Below are 17,145 nucleotides of genomic sequence, written 5' to 3' on the forward strand. Positions count from 1 at the left end.
GTAAGGACAAATGTAAAATATCACAGCATTACAGTCAGAGGAGTTAGTGTGTGGAACACCTGTACACATGAAATCAAGACAAGTACATCAGTACAAAAATTCACACAATTGCTTAAAAATATAAATTGCATGAATATAGGAAATCTTCCTCTCAGTGACTGAGTTGTCTCATTGTGTCCTCATTCTAATAGATCAAGGCCAGAGTAACCAAAGCTTAACCAAAGTGTTTATTAAGGTGTTTGTCACATAAAATAAGCTCAGAGATTAAGCAGATGTTAAACACAGGATGCTTAGTTTATGTAAAAATGTCGTTTGTTGTTGTTTTGGTTTACATGCTGCAAATGGTTTTATTTGTGTATGTTCATGTGTTAGACTTGTACATAGTTAAACATGTATGGATCAAATAATGTTGAATTCTAGCTATGGATCTGTAAGCAATTACATTTGAGATAAGAGGCTAGGAACAGGAAAAGGGCGATCGTGGCTCAAGAGTTGGGTGTTCGTCTTGTAATTGGAAGGTTGCCGGTTCGAGCCCCGGCTCAGACAGTCTCGGTCGTTGTGTCCTTGGGCAAGACACTTCACCTACCACCTACTGGTGATGGCCAGAGGGGCCGGTGGCGTGATATGACAGCCTCGCTTCTGTCAGCCTGCCCCAGGGCAGCTGTGGCTACAACTGTAGCTTGACTCCACCAGTGTGTGAATGTGAGAGAGAATGAATAGTGGAGTTGTAAAGCGCTTTGAGGGGTCCTGAAAAGCACTATATAAATGCAAACTATTATTAAAAGTGTAAACTTCATCCTACTCCTTTTCGAGCACACACATTCTGTAGACATAGATATTTACATGAAAACTTGATGATTTTTACGTTTTGTTTTTTCTTTTTTCTCTTGTTATTTCAGTTATATTTAAATGTTTAAAATAAGAAAAATATATATATTCTTCTAACTCTATCTATAAATTCATCAAACTGCAAACATGACAATACAGAATAATGCCGACACACAGGGCGGCAGCTACAGTGTCCATGAAGGGTTGTTGGTGGTTGCTGTCTGTTCTGCCACAGGCTTATTTTTAATCCACTGAACGGCCTCATATTCGACTGGGCCACATAGAAAAGAGGAAATGCAGCCTGTGGTTTGAGACAACAGTTTTGTGTGTAGCAATCTCTTATTTTAAGCCATCAGTATCCAGCAAACATAAGGTCCTAAAGCACACTGCACTTTATTGTCCTCTTTATACCCTGATGAGGACAATACTTTAGACCAGCGGTCCCCAACCCCCGGGCCTCGGACCGGTACCGGTCCGTGAGTCGTTTGGTACCGGGCCGCGAGAGTTGAGGCTCAGGTGTGAAATGTATAGTTTTCAGGGTTTTTATCGGTTTTCAGCGTTATTTTGTTATCGTTTTTATCGTTTACTCGGTTTTCCTGGGTCTTTTCACGTGTGTTATGAATAATTCTTCTTTTTTTCGGTACCGGTACTAGTTTTATTTTGTTGTATTTATCCGCGACACCTTAAAGGCTGGTCCATGAAAATATTGTCGGGCATAAACCGGTCCGTGGCGCAAAAAAGGTTGGGGACCGCTGCTTCAGACTATTAACATGTCAGTAAGATGTGAAACTTTAATGATTGAGACCATGAACATATGCAGAAAGTGTTTAGACTCTGACCTGTAGATCAGACTGTGACAGGAAGGATCACTTCTCAAAATGATGGAAAATATTGTGTAAACATTGTTATTTGTATAACTGCAAGTTCACACAGAGCTGCAGTCTTATCTGCACCATCTCTGCACTGAAACAAACCTAAATGATCTTTTGTTGTTTCCTTCATCAGCCTGCAGATTTAAAATGAGGAAGAACATTTACTATAGAAACTGTGCTTTAACTGCTCCATTAACTATTTACAGGTATTAAAGTAAAAGAAAAAAAAAAGATTACACATCTTTACTGTAACAGTGCCAGAGCTGACAGGTGGGGAGGTCCAGACTAGGAAGAAGAAATTAGAAGAACGAAAGAGAAGGAAAGAGAGAGAAAGAGAAAAAAGAGGTAGCGATACAGAAAACAAACAGCACCTGAAAGAGAGCAGAAGGAAGACAGAGACCCCATGAGGAGAGCTTCTGAGAACCAGAGGCAACGGGCAGCCGACCCTCCCAGAGACCAGGGACCCGTCACAAGCTGAGGACAGGGCCCAGGGCTGTGATCACATGCACATAATATACAAGGACAAACAATCATCCACATCAAACCACCGCTCTAAAACACTTCAAAAACTCTGGTGTGGATGTGGTGTCTGGTGTGGTTACTTACTCTTGTTATCAAACTTCAGTAAATGTAAAGAGGAAGTGGAAGTTTGCTCCAGTTATAAGTGAACTGTTTAACACAATGAAGCAACATGTGGTTTGTTGCAATGCTTTGTGCATTTTCTCAGTAGACTTTTACGATTTAAAGTTACTATGGCAACATGAGTAAAAATAAGGGCAAAAGTCTATCAGGAATAATTATTATAACATTAGATACACAGAAAAAAAACATCCGTCTACAGTCATGCTGTAGGTAATACACTTCTGATCTATTAGTCTACACATCACTGAATCATTTGGACAGATTAACATTTGTGGAATCACACAGTGTTTAAGTCTGTTATTTATTTATGTTGACTGGAGGGTGTAAGTTGAAACTTCTGTGATCTGGAAGACTTTGTGATGACCCACAGGTAAGTCTCTGTGTTCCTGTGATCAGTTATCTGTAACTCAGTTTTCTTCATTTGTTACCATCGAGGCCTGAAACTATCAGCTTCATAATAAAGGTCACCTTTGTTTGGTACTCTGAGTCCTGCTCTGGATATGGGTCTGCTTTTTGAACTGACTCTGAACACAATCACACGATCTTGGTTGGTAACATGTGGTGTTCAACACAAACATCATTATTACAGTGTTTCAATCATTGTTTCACATCAGTTTGTTTTATTTTATTGTGTTTACATGTAGTCAGAGGCTAAGGTCAGTGTGCATCTGCACATACATGTCAAAGCAAGACAAAGAACAATCTGCAGAATAAATGAGTTCCTGCTTTACTTTGAAATGACAACAGATAATAAATATAACTTTGAATTTAATGAATTTAATTGTTACTTTAGTTGGTGAAACATAAAGGTCTTTAGTCTCACTTCAGCCACACACTGAGTCATTTCCTGTGTTTGGGTCTCCACCAAACTTAAAACCAGAATTTAACCACAAGGTGGAAACTTTCACAGGTCTGAGGTCAAAGGAGTCTTTTCACTATATTACTGCATGATGATGTTTCAGCTAAGAGTCGAATAAAATAAACATATTTTAATGCAGCCTAAAGTAAGAATTTAATTTTAATTCAGCAGTTAAACAATTAAAAGGAGAAAAATGATTTAAAAAGGCTTTTGTGAAAATACAGGCACCAAAGTAGAAAAGCTGTTTTGGTATATTCACTCTCAGTGACTCCCAGTCTGCAGAGACCTGCCAGGAGACAAATATTAGTGGATATTGCACCCAAAAAATACCCCAAACGGGCAAAAGAAATATCCTGACATGAAGCAACAGAACAGCTTTATATATTATAGAGAAAGGAAACAACACAACAAAAGAAACAAGCTTCTATGTTTGCAGTGGACAGGAAATATAAACATGTCAACCAACTGCTGCGGTCAAAGCTACACGGGCTGTTTAAGTTTCGTGTCAAAGGGCAGGAAGCACAGAGAGACCAATCAGAATAAGAGCCTGTAGAAAAACTCTTGTTGTATCTATATTAAACACAACTTCTCTTTATCTGCAAACTAAAACTGTTTGATTATCTGAGGATCAGAGTGCAGCAGGCTGGATGTGACGATGGGGCACTCTTTGCTCTGCATGATGGGCTTTTTCTGTAAGTACACGTCTGACATTGTTTGAACAGCAGCGATTAATGAAAATGTTTCTGATCTGTGAGAATTACAGTGAGTCACTGCTTTAACCTGTTTACCTGAGAGCTGGAACAAAGCAGACTTGTGATTCTTTAAGTGTTTAAATGTTTGATACAGTGCTGCTTTTTGCATCACTAATAGTTACACACTGTGTTACAACAGTTTGAGTTATTATGTTTGAGCCTGTTTGACAAACAGAAGCACAGAAATTTGGTGATTACTGTTCATCTGGAAATGTATCTTTAGAAAGTCTTACTTTATATTGTTTTTGATCTTGTCAGTTGTCAATGTCAATGTCTGATGAGGTTTTATTCATTATTTTAGTGCTCAGTACTGTCATCTGTGGAAATGCTGAAGGTAAGAAATGATTATTTTCTTCCTGTTCATATATGTAGCTGTTATCTCCTATAATGTGCTCAATAATATCCTCCCTGTGTTTACATGTTATCTTCTGCACAGGCTCAATGCTTCTATTCAGCCTGTGCAGTCAAACATAAATGGCTTCAGTAAGCGCTCCATGTGGAGACTGTGGCGTTCTTCAGAGCTTTTACTGATGTACCATTTGTACCACTTTCAGTCTGTAAAACTGTAACAACAAAACAGAGCAGGTACATTTAATCTCAGTGTAGATGCACAAATGTCACATGACCAATGCAAGATCATAACATTAACAATAAATGGACAAAGCCTGTCAAGTGACGTAAATACAAATACCACATGCTGACATGTTTTATGCTAACAGGCAAAACAAACAGTTAGCTTACAGTAGTAATGTAACAAACTTCACAGACCCACAAGAAGGACAGAGCACTAATATGTAGAAACAATCCATCATCTGCCCAAACTTATACTTTATCCCATCTCAAGAGCAGCAGATGCAGAACTATCACAGACACGGAGCTCTAGCCATTACTTGGCACTTCCGCTATTTAACCACTAAATGGCGGACTTTCACATTATCAGACCAGGAAGAAGTGTATTTGCTGAGCAATACTGTAGAATCATTTACTTACGGGATGAATAAATGTGACCCGTCATATAACAAACTTGAAACAAACTGTATTTCAGGAATAACCTGAGGGACAAAATATTGTATATGATACAGCTCACACTCCACTGCATTTATTGGTTAAAATACTAAAATGATCATATCAAGAGTGCAACCATGTGAGCAGATGTTTCACTCAGCTGCTACACAAACTTTACATATACTAGAGTTTGTTTCCTTGAAACTGACTGATTTCCTTTTCATGCGTGTTTATTAGTCAATGCTAACAGATCACAGTTATGATTCACAAGATTGCACTTCTGCTGTGACAGATCCACAAGTGAATTTGGAGAGTTTTCTATAAGTAGAGGGTTCATAAACCCTTCGCCTAGGTTTACAGGCTCAGGCTTTTTCTCACACTCAGAACAAACCACCAGGTGGCGTATTACTCACTCATTTAAGTGACGTTATTCTGCTGGTGGTGGTTGTGTCAATAGAAACCAGGCTCACCTGCTCCCAGTCATTTCAAACTATTTACAGAACAATCAGCTGTTCTGCATTCAATAAGATGCCACACAAATTATTTGTGCCACTCCAAAAAAATAATTTCTGTCCACTATAAAGGAGAACATCACAGCCTGATACCTGCAGGTCTGACAGCAGCAGGTGTATCACTCCTGTTTTATACCTGGAGACAGCAGTCGCCTCATTGTTCTGACACACAACACAAAACTATCCACAACACTACACACTAACTACACAAGACAAAACTAACTACATGCTCCAAACACGCTAAACGTCACAAATCTCTCACATCTTAAAACTCTCTCTCTTTCTCTCTCTGTCACTCTTAAAACTTCCCCCTCTTCCTAAACAACCAAATGTCATGTTGCCATATCAATTTTTCATTGGTCGACATTGTACATTTTCCCACCAACAGGAACGGGCTGTTTTTTTGTTTTGTTTATTTTTTTGCTCATAAGCAGAGAGTGCTTGCTAGCGCTGTCCTTAGACAGTAAATGTGACGAAAGTATTCAGGAAAAAAACACAGCATATATATTGTTTATCATGACTCTGGTTTTCCGTGGCCTATCACCACAATTTAAAAACTGGTAAATATCACCTTCTTGCTTTGGCATCTTGAAGTGGTCATGTGATCGGCTTACCATGACTACTTTATTCTTCCTCAGTCAAACAGCAGCACTCATGCAATTGTTTTGTCCCCTGAGCTTCAGGTGTTGTGACAAAAAGTGATTGCTGTCCATGGGAGAGCGCAGCTGCTTACGTAGACAGCTACTTGCGTGCAACTGATATAAGATGCCGTAAGCTGAAGACAGCTTCAACCGTCTGTTTGTTACGTCGTTACTTATAATGCCATTATTGCCATCACTGCTCACAGTTGCAGTAGGAAAGAAAACTGCAGCTGGAACATCTGTGTGGCAGATGTTGTGGGTTTCTTCTTCTTCCACTAAAAGGATCACAATAACAGCCTCATATTTTTCTAACTTACAAAACTTAAAATCAAGGCCACTCTGACAGCTGACAGCACAACCACACCAGCAGGGGGCAGTGTGACTCTGACCTCTGATGGACTGTGCAGACAGAATCTGATTTCAGAAAAAACCCATCTGACAATGAGATCATCTCTTTGAGCTCTAAGTGCAATCACTATATCTGATAGAGGCATCTACACCTGCAGAGGAAGGAGAAGAAACACAAATTAAAAGCGATTCATTCATCATTCAGGAAACTGATGAGTTTAGATATTTTTTCCAAGTTTAAAATGGCCTTCTCTGAAATATGGAGGGAATCACTGTTCAAACCAGTACTTAGAAAACTAAATATGTCAAATTAATAATTATTAGGCTCAGTGCGTCCTCAATGAAAACAAAACTTGTTTTTGTTGATTTTCAAGTCAAATTGTCACTAGAATACAAAATTATGATTCCCATTAACAATAGCAATAAAACCAGGACAGATATTTATAATGATTTTAGATTTCTGTAATTCTGTTTATGTTATATTATTTTATTATTTTATTTTATTTTGTTTCTACCAGAGGGTGCTGTGACACCATCAGCGTCTCTATTTCCCAAGGCCTTGTGTCAAAACAAGCTTCATGTACTGACTGTGTATTAGCATAAATCTGTGCATAAATCTATCCGGTGAATGTTTTATGCACTAATCATTATGTTTTAATGATTGGACACTAATTTAAAAACTGAAGTTGTTTGTACTTTAACAACTGCTGGCTGTTTTGTTGTGACTCTACTCTAATGTCGTGAATTTTTATGTTTCTCTTTTCCTAACTGGATCATTGTTATGTGACCAGTTCCCATTAAGCCCGCTGCGACTGTGGAGCCATTCTGGCCTCAGATATACAGCGGTGAGACAGTCACTGTCAGATGTGAGATTCAGGGAGGTGAAGCAGCTCAGTGGACGTATAAATGGAGTCCAGACAAGTTAAACACACCTCCAACATCCAATGAACACAAAATTACAGTTACTGAGTCTGACAGTGGAGAATACAGCTGCTCAGGTGGAAGAAACTCCTCCTGGACAGAGTGGAGTAATGTCATCACATTGAGAGTAATAGATAAGTTGGACACATTTCTCTCATTTTAATTCCAAAAAGATTGCAAAATAATTTCCACAGTACTGTGCGTTTCTTTTTTTAGTTTGATATCTAAAGTCACGCACAACAGCTTTTAATGTTATTATATTAATATTAAGTAATCACTCAGGGTAAAAACGAGAAAACAAATTGTTTCTTAAATGAAAAAATAAATGCAAATGTAATTGTCCCAGTTTCTTCATGTCTGTGGCTGCAAACACACAGTTTTCACCACTATTTCAAAATTGAATGAGAGCTAACGTCCTGCAGCAAAACTCAGACAAAAGTTGTCACTAAATCTCCTCGGCTGAACACATGCTGCCATCAGCTTCTTCTCTGCTGGAAAGTTTCAAGACAATAACAACAAAATAGAATTCAAAAAATAGAAAATAGAAAACAAATGAAGCCACTTGTTTATCTTATCACAAAATAATTTATTTCGTGATAAGATAAAGACACGTGATCATTTAAAGACACAGACACTCGTTTATATGTTTTTATTTCTTCACACACAGATGACTGAAACAGTCTCTTTACTTGCTTTGGAAAAAATCAGTTGAATAACTGCAGACAGTACAGAACTCAACTATATTACTGTTTTGTCCTCTGTAATGGGCTGAGACCTGACATGAAATCACAACCAGCCACAGAAACAACTTTTCTATATGGAACCAATGTTTTGATAATTCCACAGATTTATAAACACAACTTTAAGACCAAAACACAGAGAGCTGTCTACACAAAGAGTTAACTCTCTTTGTAGAACAGAAAACTCAGTTTCCCTCATTTTAGGATTATTTGTATGTTTGTTTTCATTCACTCTGGTAGATTCTAAATATCATCAAATTACCTGTGTGTGTGTTTTTTAAACAAACCTCCTGAAAGTTGATTTTCAAGGGCAATTTTCACCAGGATGCAAAATTATGACTACCATTAACAAGAGCAAAAAAAACCCCAGGACAGCTTTAATGATGATTTGATATTTGTATAATTCTGCTATTGATTTTCAAGTCAAACTCACAAGTCAATCTCCTAATCATATATTTTTTATTTAAACAGCTCCTCCTGAGCCTACTGTGACCCTGCAGCCATCCGGGACTCAGATATACAGCGGTGTGATATACAGAGGTGAGACAGTCACTGTCAGATGTGAGATTCATGGAGGTGAAGGAGCTCAGTGGACGTATGAATGGAGACCAGACAAGTTAAACACACCGCCAACATCCAGAGAATACACAATCAGCGGTGCTACTAAGTCTGATGGTGGAAGATACAGCTGCCGGGGCAAAAGAGACTCGTCCTGGACAGAGTGGAGTGACAACATCACATTGACTGTATTATGTAAGTGGGATTCACTCATTTAAATTTATGTTGCACAATGTTTCATCGAAGAATACAACAAAATACTTTGTCTTTCAACAAACCTCAAGCTTTTGGTTTTTATTTGAATATCTAAATATTAAATCTGATGTACAACAGCTTTTAATGTAATTATAATAATACACAGCAATCACTCACAGTGAAACATCTGGAGATAAAAACATATAGCAAATTACCTGATTTAATTTATTTAATAACATTTTTTTTTAATTGTCACGATCCTGGGTCTTTTGACCCAGTGTTCAGTGGGTTTTCTAAGTTCATTTGGTTATTAGTTTCCCCTTGTGTTTTCAACCCCTGCGTTAAATTTCCCTTGTCCTTATGTGTTTTGTGTCTGCATGTCTTTTGTTGTCAAGTTCACGTTGTCATGTCTGCGTTTCATTATGTTTCCTGTTTTATTTTGAAAAAGGTCCTATGTTCCTGTGTTTAGTGTGTTTAGTTTTACACTTCCCCTTTGACATCGTTGTGCTCATGTTTCAGCTGTTCGTCCATGTGTTGCCACTTCTCCTGATCACCTCATGTGTGTATTTAAGTCCTCAGTCTTCCTGTGTTCAGCGTTGCGTCCTCCCTCATATGTGTCTGTGTGTTGTGTTTGCCATACCTACCAAGTTAATTTTGTATTGCCAACGTTAGTTTAGTTTTTCCAGTGTTCAGCAATAAAGCTCCCATTTTGAGTTTCAGCCTGGTTCCATCAGGTCTTTTTTTTCTTAGCATTTTTACATTAAATCCTCGAGCTTTCAGGTTTGACCAAAATGTAGTTGAATTATATCAGATGCTGGTCTGGTATTTAAGCCTTTCTCATTACAGGTTTCTTTTGGATTCATTTCACTATTTCATGTTCAAGATGACATTTTGAAATTGATGAAAACATAGTAGTTGTAGCACTCTGCCACTTGTCCCTGGCACCATACCCCCAAACGCACACAAGTAAAGAGCTTTAGGATTCTGTTCCCACTTTTTATTTCTATTTCCGCGCACACACACACACGCTGGAGCCATTTGCTCCGTTCTGTTCCACTCTCAGTCTCAGTCTGACTCCCCTCCTCCAGACCCCAGCAGCTACTAAAATAAGGGAAAAGGTCATTATTGCGGCTGGGATCAGCTGTTTCTGCCACCCACCTCTGATGCTGTCCCCTCAACCTGCTGCTCCACCCCTGCCCTGCAACTGAGCTCCAAACCACACCCACCACAGGTGTTCACGAGTCTCACCTTCAATGATACAAGAAGAACCTCTAATGTAGAACAGCTCCATATGTGGATCATTTGTTTACAGTTCAGTTTATGGAAAATTAGTGAGAGTTACCTTGATCTGCTGCTGATGAAGTTTTTAGTAAACTTGTGATTTTTGTTGAGCCCACGTGCTTGATGTTGTAAACAGTTTCCTGTGACATGTTTACATTCCCGATTATCTTTTTAAAAGTTTGTATGAATTGACTGGTTCAGAAAAGTTTGGACTTGGACTATAAAATTACAAACAGATTTTGGCAAAACTACTGTTGTGTTCAGCACAATAGAGTCAGTCTGATCCTGCTTAATATTAGACATGTAATGGAGACACATGGTGCATCTTCTTATTTTGCATATGCTGATGACACAAAGATATGCTGTACTTAGACCATGTGACCCTGGCATGTTGAGTTCTCTTAATGACTGATGACTTTGAGGCTCAAACTGAATGTGAGCTAATGTCCTCCAGCTAAACTCAGACAAAACTTTAAATGTTGTCACTGAATCTCCTCGACTGAACACATGCTGAACACATGCTGCCATCAGCTGCTTCTCTACTGGAAAATTTCAAGGCAATAACAAAAAAAAGTAGAATTTGAAGAAACCTACATTTCAGACTCATATGACATCAGAAATGCAGTCATGTATTTATCTCTTTAAGTAATAACCAATATGTCAGAACTTTTTATTGCAAGTCATATTTCCAACGGGATTCAAAAATATTATTACCATTAACTAGAGCAAAAAAGGCAGGACAGCTTTAAATTTGTATTTCTGTAAGCCTGCTCATGATATATTTTTAACAGCTCCTCCTAAGCCCACTGTGACCCTGCAGCCATCCTGGCCTCAGATATACAGCGGTGAGACAGTCACTGTCAGATGTGAGATTCAGGGAGGTGAAGATGCTCAGTGGACGTATGAATGGAGACCAAACAAGCTGAACAAACCTCCAACATCCAGTGAATACAGAATCAGCAGTGCTACTAAGCCTGACAGTGGACGATACAGCTGCCGGGGCAAAAGAAGTTCCTCCTGGACAGAGTGGAGTGATATCACCAAATTAACTGTATCATGTAAGTTGGACATATTTCACCCTTTTTTATTTATATTGCACAATGTCTCATCAAAAACACAACAAAATACTTTGTCTTTCAATCTTTTTATTTTAGTATCAAAAGTAGCGTAAAAATATTTTTTAAGTTTCACACATTAATTTCTGTAAAACTGAACTGCACGTCTTTGGACTGCAGGAGGAAGCCTTTAGACCCACACAGACACACACGGGGGAACATGCACACAGTGCATTTAAACAGCTCCTCAGGAGGAGCTCCAGAAATGCCAAAAAGCTGTAACATGGCAGTTAGCACAACAGTGCTAACTGCCATGTTACAGTGTTGCCCCAGAAATGCTTTTTGGCATCGAAAAACAAAATTGCTGAATCCGACATCTCACATGATGAAAACCTTACCTGCTTATGATGAACTCTTTCTGCGCTTTATTAATCATTTGAGACAAAGTTATTTACAAACATGTTGCTAAAGGTTTACAGAAAAACTTAAGATCACAGTTAAGTAAGCTGATGTTAGGAACAAAAGGACATCACTTTGTTTGATGGAGATGAAAATTATGAACTTACAGCAGGCTAAATTCGAAGATACCTCACAAATCAAAGTGTAAAAATGATGTGGCTAATCCATTTCGCTGAAATGTCAGTGGAACAACTCAAAATGGTATTCAGTATGGCCGTCACATGCTGGCACTCAGACATTCAAAAGGACGAATTTCTTGTAAGAAAACAACTTCACATAATTTATATGTGATTCAAATTCATAACCTGTTTAACTTTTCTTTTGTTGTAGCCCTCTGCAGTTCCAAGAAACAACATTTAGGCTACGTCCAAAAATGCTCCGAGTCCACACTGGCGTTTTCAGTCGTTTTCACAGGGTTGTGCGTCCACATTGAAACGGCCCAAAATGAAATGAACTTCCAAAACAGAGCTACCTAGATCACTTAAATTACACAGTTGAAAGCATATGTGTATTGTTTGTGTATTTATACACAAGCACTCATATATATTCAAATAATTTAAACAAAAATATTAATTTACCTGTTACTACCACACACCAAATCCGGTCGTTGGTACTTCCTGGCTTGTGTAGCCTCTAGGTAACAAAAGGTCAACACTGCGCCTAGCATCCTGGAGCACTTCTGTTGTCTTTTGTACGTGTTTTGAGTTTTTATGTGCTTCTGAGTTTGTACGTGTTTTGGAGTTTGTACGTGTTTTGAAGTTTGTACGTGTTTTGGAGTTTGTATGTGCTTTGAAGTTTGTACGTGTTTTGGAGTTTGTATGTGCTTTGTCTGTAGGGGCCACCGTAAATATACTTTTACTTATTCACTCCACATAAAATGTAATAAATAAATCATAATACAAAAACCAACTATTCACATTTCAACTTTTAACTATTTAAATTTTCAGCTTTTTTCCTTTTAAACAAATTTAAAATGAAACAACGCAAAATACTGCAAACCACAACACAATTAAATATAAATTAAAATATGAAAACAAAAAGAAGATGCATATCCTCTGTCACATAGGCCTGCATGAATAAACTTTCTGAATCCTTTGTCATCTGCAACTGAAAATAGTTGTGGATGATTACTATACCTTTCTAATGTGACGTTGTTGTCCCTGGCTCTTTCTCTGTCTTTCCCTCCCGCTCTGTTCCTGTGCTACTGAGAGTGTAACTACCGCCCTTCCCCCCTCTTCCCAGCGCAAAGCACGAGACTCGCCTGCGGAGCGAAGCGGAAAAAAAGTGCCAGAGTGAGGGTGACAGAAAGAAAGAAAAACCACGGCTCCCGGCTCGCGTCGTTCACGTCAAAGTTCTGGCTCTAAGAGTTTACAACATAGGACACATATTCAATAGGTCAATATTGATAGATACTTTATTGATCCCACAAAGGAAATTGTTGTGTTAGAGCAGCATGATAAAAAGTGAAAGTAGTAAAGTCTACAATAAACAACAAAGTTTCACAATAAAATAAAAGTGCCAATGGGGCCTGGTGTGGGGCCTTACACTATGAGACAGCGCAGAAATTTTTATATTTACAGTGAAAAAAATGAATAAAATAAAGTTTGTTAAAAACAGTAAAAGTAAGGCTCATATTCTGTAAGACAGAAATGCAAATTGCATTAATAACTAATATTTTATGAAGGGTTATTATACAGCTTTATAGAAAACAGTAGGAATGATTTATTGAAGTGTTCTTTATTAGTGATGTGCGATACCACTGATTTCCTTTCCGATCTGATACCAAGTAATATTCAGGGTGGTATCGACGATACTGATCTGATACCGATACTTTGTACAAAAACGTATTTTATTTATTGTATCTCAAATTATAGCATCATAATGATTACAGGACATCAGATTACTTGTTCTTATCACTTAATAATGCAGAGTTCATCATATAGAAATAAAAAAACCTGAAGTTGTGTGCTATTTGAACACCTTGCCTGCCTGCAGCACTAAAGGACTCCGTGAGAGACGTCTGTCTCGCCCTAGCAGCACCTGTCCCTGTCCTCCTCTTCAGTTCGCCTCAACATACGCTCGTCATATTCTGTGATATGATTTACTCTGAGGTGTTTGACAAGGTTAGTGATGTTGCCACAACCATACATGCCAACCCTCCCGATTTTTCCGGGAGAATACCGAATTTCAGTGCCCCTCCCGAAAATCTCCCGGAGCCACCATTCTCCCGAATTTCTCTCGATTGTCCACACGGACAACAAAATTGAAAATCCATATTGCAGAATTCCAGCCAATTCCAGTTTCCAACAATGGCGGCAGCGACTTAGTTTTAATATTACTCTTATTTCTCTTTCTGGGTCGCAAACAAACTTTTAACATATTTTCAGGTGAGAATGTAGCTGTGTAAACTTCAAATATCTGAGCCGATCGACACATCGTCTTCAAACCCCCGCGGTCTTTCGCTACTCGGGTTAAACATGATATATAAGTCACTTTGATAACTTAAAAATGTTGTTGTTTGGCCTTTTCAGTGTTTTATTTGTTCGGTTTGGCTGAGATTAAAGTTATTAGATTAGATTCAATTAAATTTAACTTTATTAATCCCTCGGGAGGGTTTTCACACAGCTGAATAAACGTCTAACAGAAAATGATTAAACAGAAGAGTTTACGTCAGTGCCCGGTTATATTTTAGATAGCGTGGAGCAGACAGCAGAGTTTCACTCCACTGAGGGAGCTTGTGACGTACTACCCGGCTTTCTTTAGACCGCGAAGGCCGGGTCCTCAGGTGGAAGCAGCCTCTGAATTTGGACACCCCCGCTGTTTCCGGGCCGGCCAATAATAACGGTGACATTTAACGTATTCTATCTGATAAATAAACCCTGTAAAATGTATTTACCCCCCCCCCCAACAGCCCTCTTGAATGTCTTCCTAGTATGGCCACAACACCTCACTCTTGGAGCACTTTTTTGCCACATGTATCGCAAACCACGTCTCAGCTGTTTGTGGAGGTAAGTCCGCACATGACTCCGATTACGCTCAGCCATTGTTGTGAGTGCGCACGCCAAGGGACTGCGAGACATTTATACAGCCGTATTTCACACATGACTATGAAAGGCGGAAGAGGAAGTAGTTCCTTTGAATGTAGACAATCCGAATGTTATAGTTTCTTTCCACTGTGGTCCTGTTAATGATAAACTACAAATTTACTCTAAATTACTAAAATATCGATATTTTAATGTGAGAATCGATTCCCCCACCTCACGGTGTGTCTCCTGCCACCCTCAGACACTGTGCAAACGAGCTGGCCCCAGTGTTTTCTGGCATTTTCAACTCCTCACTGCAGGCATGTCATGTGCCTGCCTGCTTCAAGTCCTCTACCATAATCCCTGTCCCCAAGAAACCAAGGATCACTGGACTAAATGACTACAGACCTGTGGCTCTGACATCTGTGGTCATGAAGTCATTTGAGCGCCTGGTTCTCTCCTATCTCAAGACCCTCACGGCCCCCCTCCTGGACCCCCTGCAGTTTGCATACAGAGCCAACAGGTCTGTAGATGACGCCATCAACATGGCCCTACACTTCATCCTGCAGCATCTGGACTCCCCAGGAACCTACGCCAGGATCCTGTTTGTGGACTTCAGCTCTGCCTTCAACACCATCCTTCCAGACCATCTCCAAGGCAAGCTTTCCCAGATGAATGTGCCTGATCCCATCTGCCGGTGGATCACTGACTTCCTGACGGACAGGAAGCAGCACGTGAGGCTGGGAAAGAATGTCTCGGACTCCCGGACCATCAGCACCGGCTCCCCTCAGGGCTGTGTTCTTTCTCCTCTGCTCTTCTCCCTGTATACCAACTGCTGCACCTCCACCCACCAGTCTGTCAAGCTAATCAAGTTTGCAGATGACACCACCGTTATTGGACTCATCTCGGATGGGGATGAGTCTGCCTACAGGAGGGAGGTTGAACGTCTGGTGTCCTGGTGCAGCCACAACAACCTGGTGCTGAATGCCCAGAAGACAGTGGAGATTATTGTGGACTTCAGGAAGCACACAGCCCCACTCCCCCCCATCATCCTGACTGACACCCCCATCACCTCTGTGGACTCATTCCGCTTCCTGGGTACCACCATCACCCAGGACCTGAAGTGGGAGCCCACCATCACCTCCGTCATTAAGAAAGCCCAGCAGAGGATGTACTTCCTGAGGCAGCTGAAGAAATTCAACCTGCCAACACGGACGATGATGCAATTCTACACTGCAATCATCGAGTCCATCCTCACCTCCTCCATCACCGTGTGGTACGCTGGAGCCACTATCAGGGACAAACAGAGACTGCAGCGTGTTGTGCGCTCTGCTGAGAAGGTGATTGGCTGCAGACTCCCATCTCTGCAGGACCTGTACACCTCCAGGACACTGGGGCGTGCAGCTCGGATCTCAGCTGACCCTTCTCATCCTGGACACAGTCTGTTTGACCTGCTCCCCTCAGGCAGGAGGCTCCGGTCCATTCGCACCAGAACCTCTCGCCATAAGAACAGTTTCTTCCCCTCTGCTGTTGGACACATGAACAATAACCGTATGACTGTTCCCACCACTAACACATGACCCTACGCTGTGTTCACTGCATCATTCCATGTTTGGCACTGATCACCACCTGCACTCATGTATATATCATGTATATATCTATCTACTTAGCACTTTTAATTCTTATTCTTATTTTTTATTTTATTTTATTTTATTTTATTTTTTTTTTCTCATGTCTATTTAAGCGTTATTTATGACAGTATGTTTGCACTAAGCACCGCAGCAATTTCCTAATGTTGTAAACCTGCTCAACATTTGGCAATAAAACCCTTTCTGATTCTGATTCTGATTCTGATTCTAGAACATAAATGACTGGTATCGGAGGAATCGATATTTCAGGATCGATCCGCACATCACTATTCTTTATGGCAGCGTGGCTGAATCAGTCAGAGGAGCTCTGGTGCCTCTGAAGTGTGGCCCCCCAGCAGACAACAGTAAAATAGACACACTTGTCACCACAGACTGGTAGAAAATCTCCTACATCTTGCTCCACACATTAAAGGATCTGAGCCTCCTTAGAAACTAAGATCTCAGGTTATTCAGAAGGATAACAGCCAACTGACAACTCTGGATTATATGTTCATAAATGTACAAATATGCAAATGTGAAGATGTAGAAATAAGTAAATAGTGGGATATTTGACTTTTAAAAGTATTTATACAATGTAAAATCTGAGAGACTAAAGTTGCTTACATGATATTGTGTGTTTATGTGTTGATGTTCAGTCTCAAAGTTTAGTTTTGTGCACACCTGGTTGTTTTCAGTCACTCTGCTGGTAGATTCTAAATATTAGTAAATTACCTGGTTTAATCTGTTTGTTTTTATTAAAGTTTTTTTTGTTGATTTTCAGTCAAATTATCACTGGGATGAAAAAAATGTGATTACCACTAACACG

General features: G+C 39.7%; 1 protein-coding gene across 1 annotated transcript in view; it reads left to right on the forward strand.

The window, feature by feature from the left end:
* Positions 1 to 3,856: 3,856 nt before the first annotated feature.
* Positions 3,857 to 17,145, forward strand: part of LOC146391161 (basement membrane-specific heparan sulfate proteoglycan core protein-like) — a 30,508-nt gene continuing 17,219 nt past the window's right edge. The window contains exons 1-6 of the mRNA XM_084922719.1: positions 3,857 to 3,893; positions 4,255 to 4,287; positions 7,251 to 7,507; positions 8,227 to 8,278; positions 8,592 to 8,873; positions 10,946 to 11,212. Coding sequence (XP_084778845.1) covers positions 3,857 to 3,893; positions 4,255 to 4,287; positions 7,251 to 7,507; positions 8,227 to 8,278; positions 8,592 to 8,873; positions 10,946 to 11,212 — 928 coding nt within the window. The remainder of the gene's footprint in view (positions 3,894 to 4,254; positions 4,288 to 7,250; positions 7,508 to 8,226; positions 8,279 to 8,591; positions 8,874 to 10,945; positions 11,213 to 17,145) is intronic.

Source organism: Perissodus microlepis, chromosome 3 (assembly GCF_051167445.1).
Source record: "Perissodus microlepis isolate ML-2025 ecotype Zambia chromosome 3, ASM5116744v1, whole genome shotgun sequence".
Taxonomy (NCBI): domain Eukaryota; kingdom Metazoa; phylum Chordata; class Actinopteri; order Cichliformes; family Cichlidae; genus Perissodus; species Perissodus microlepis.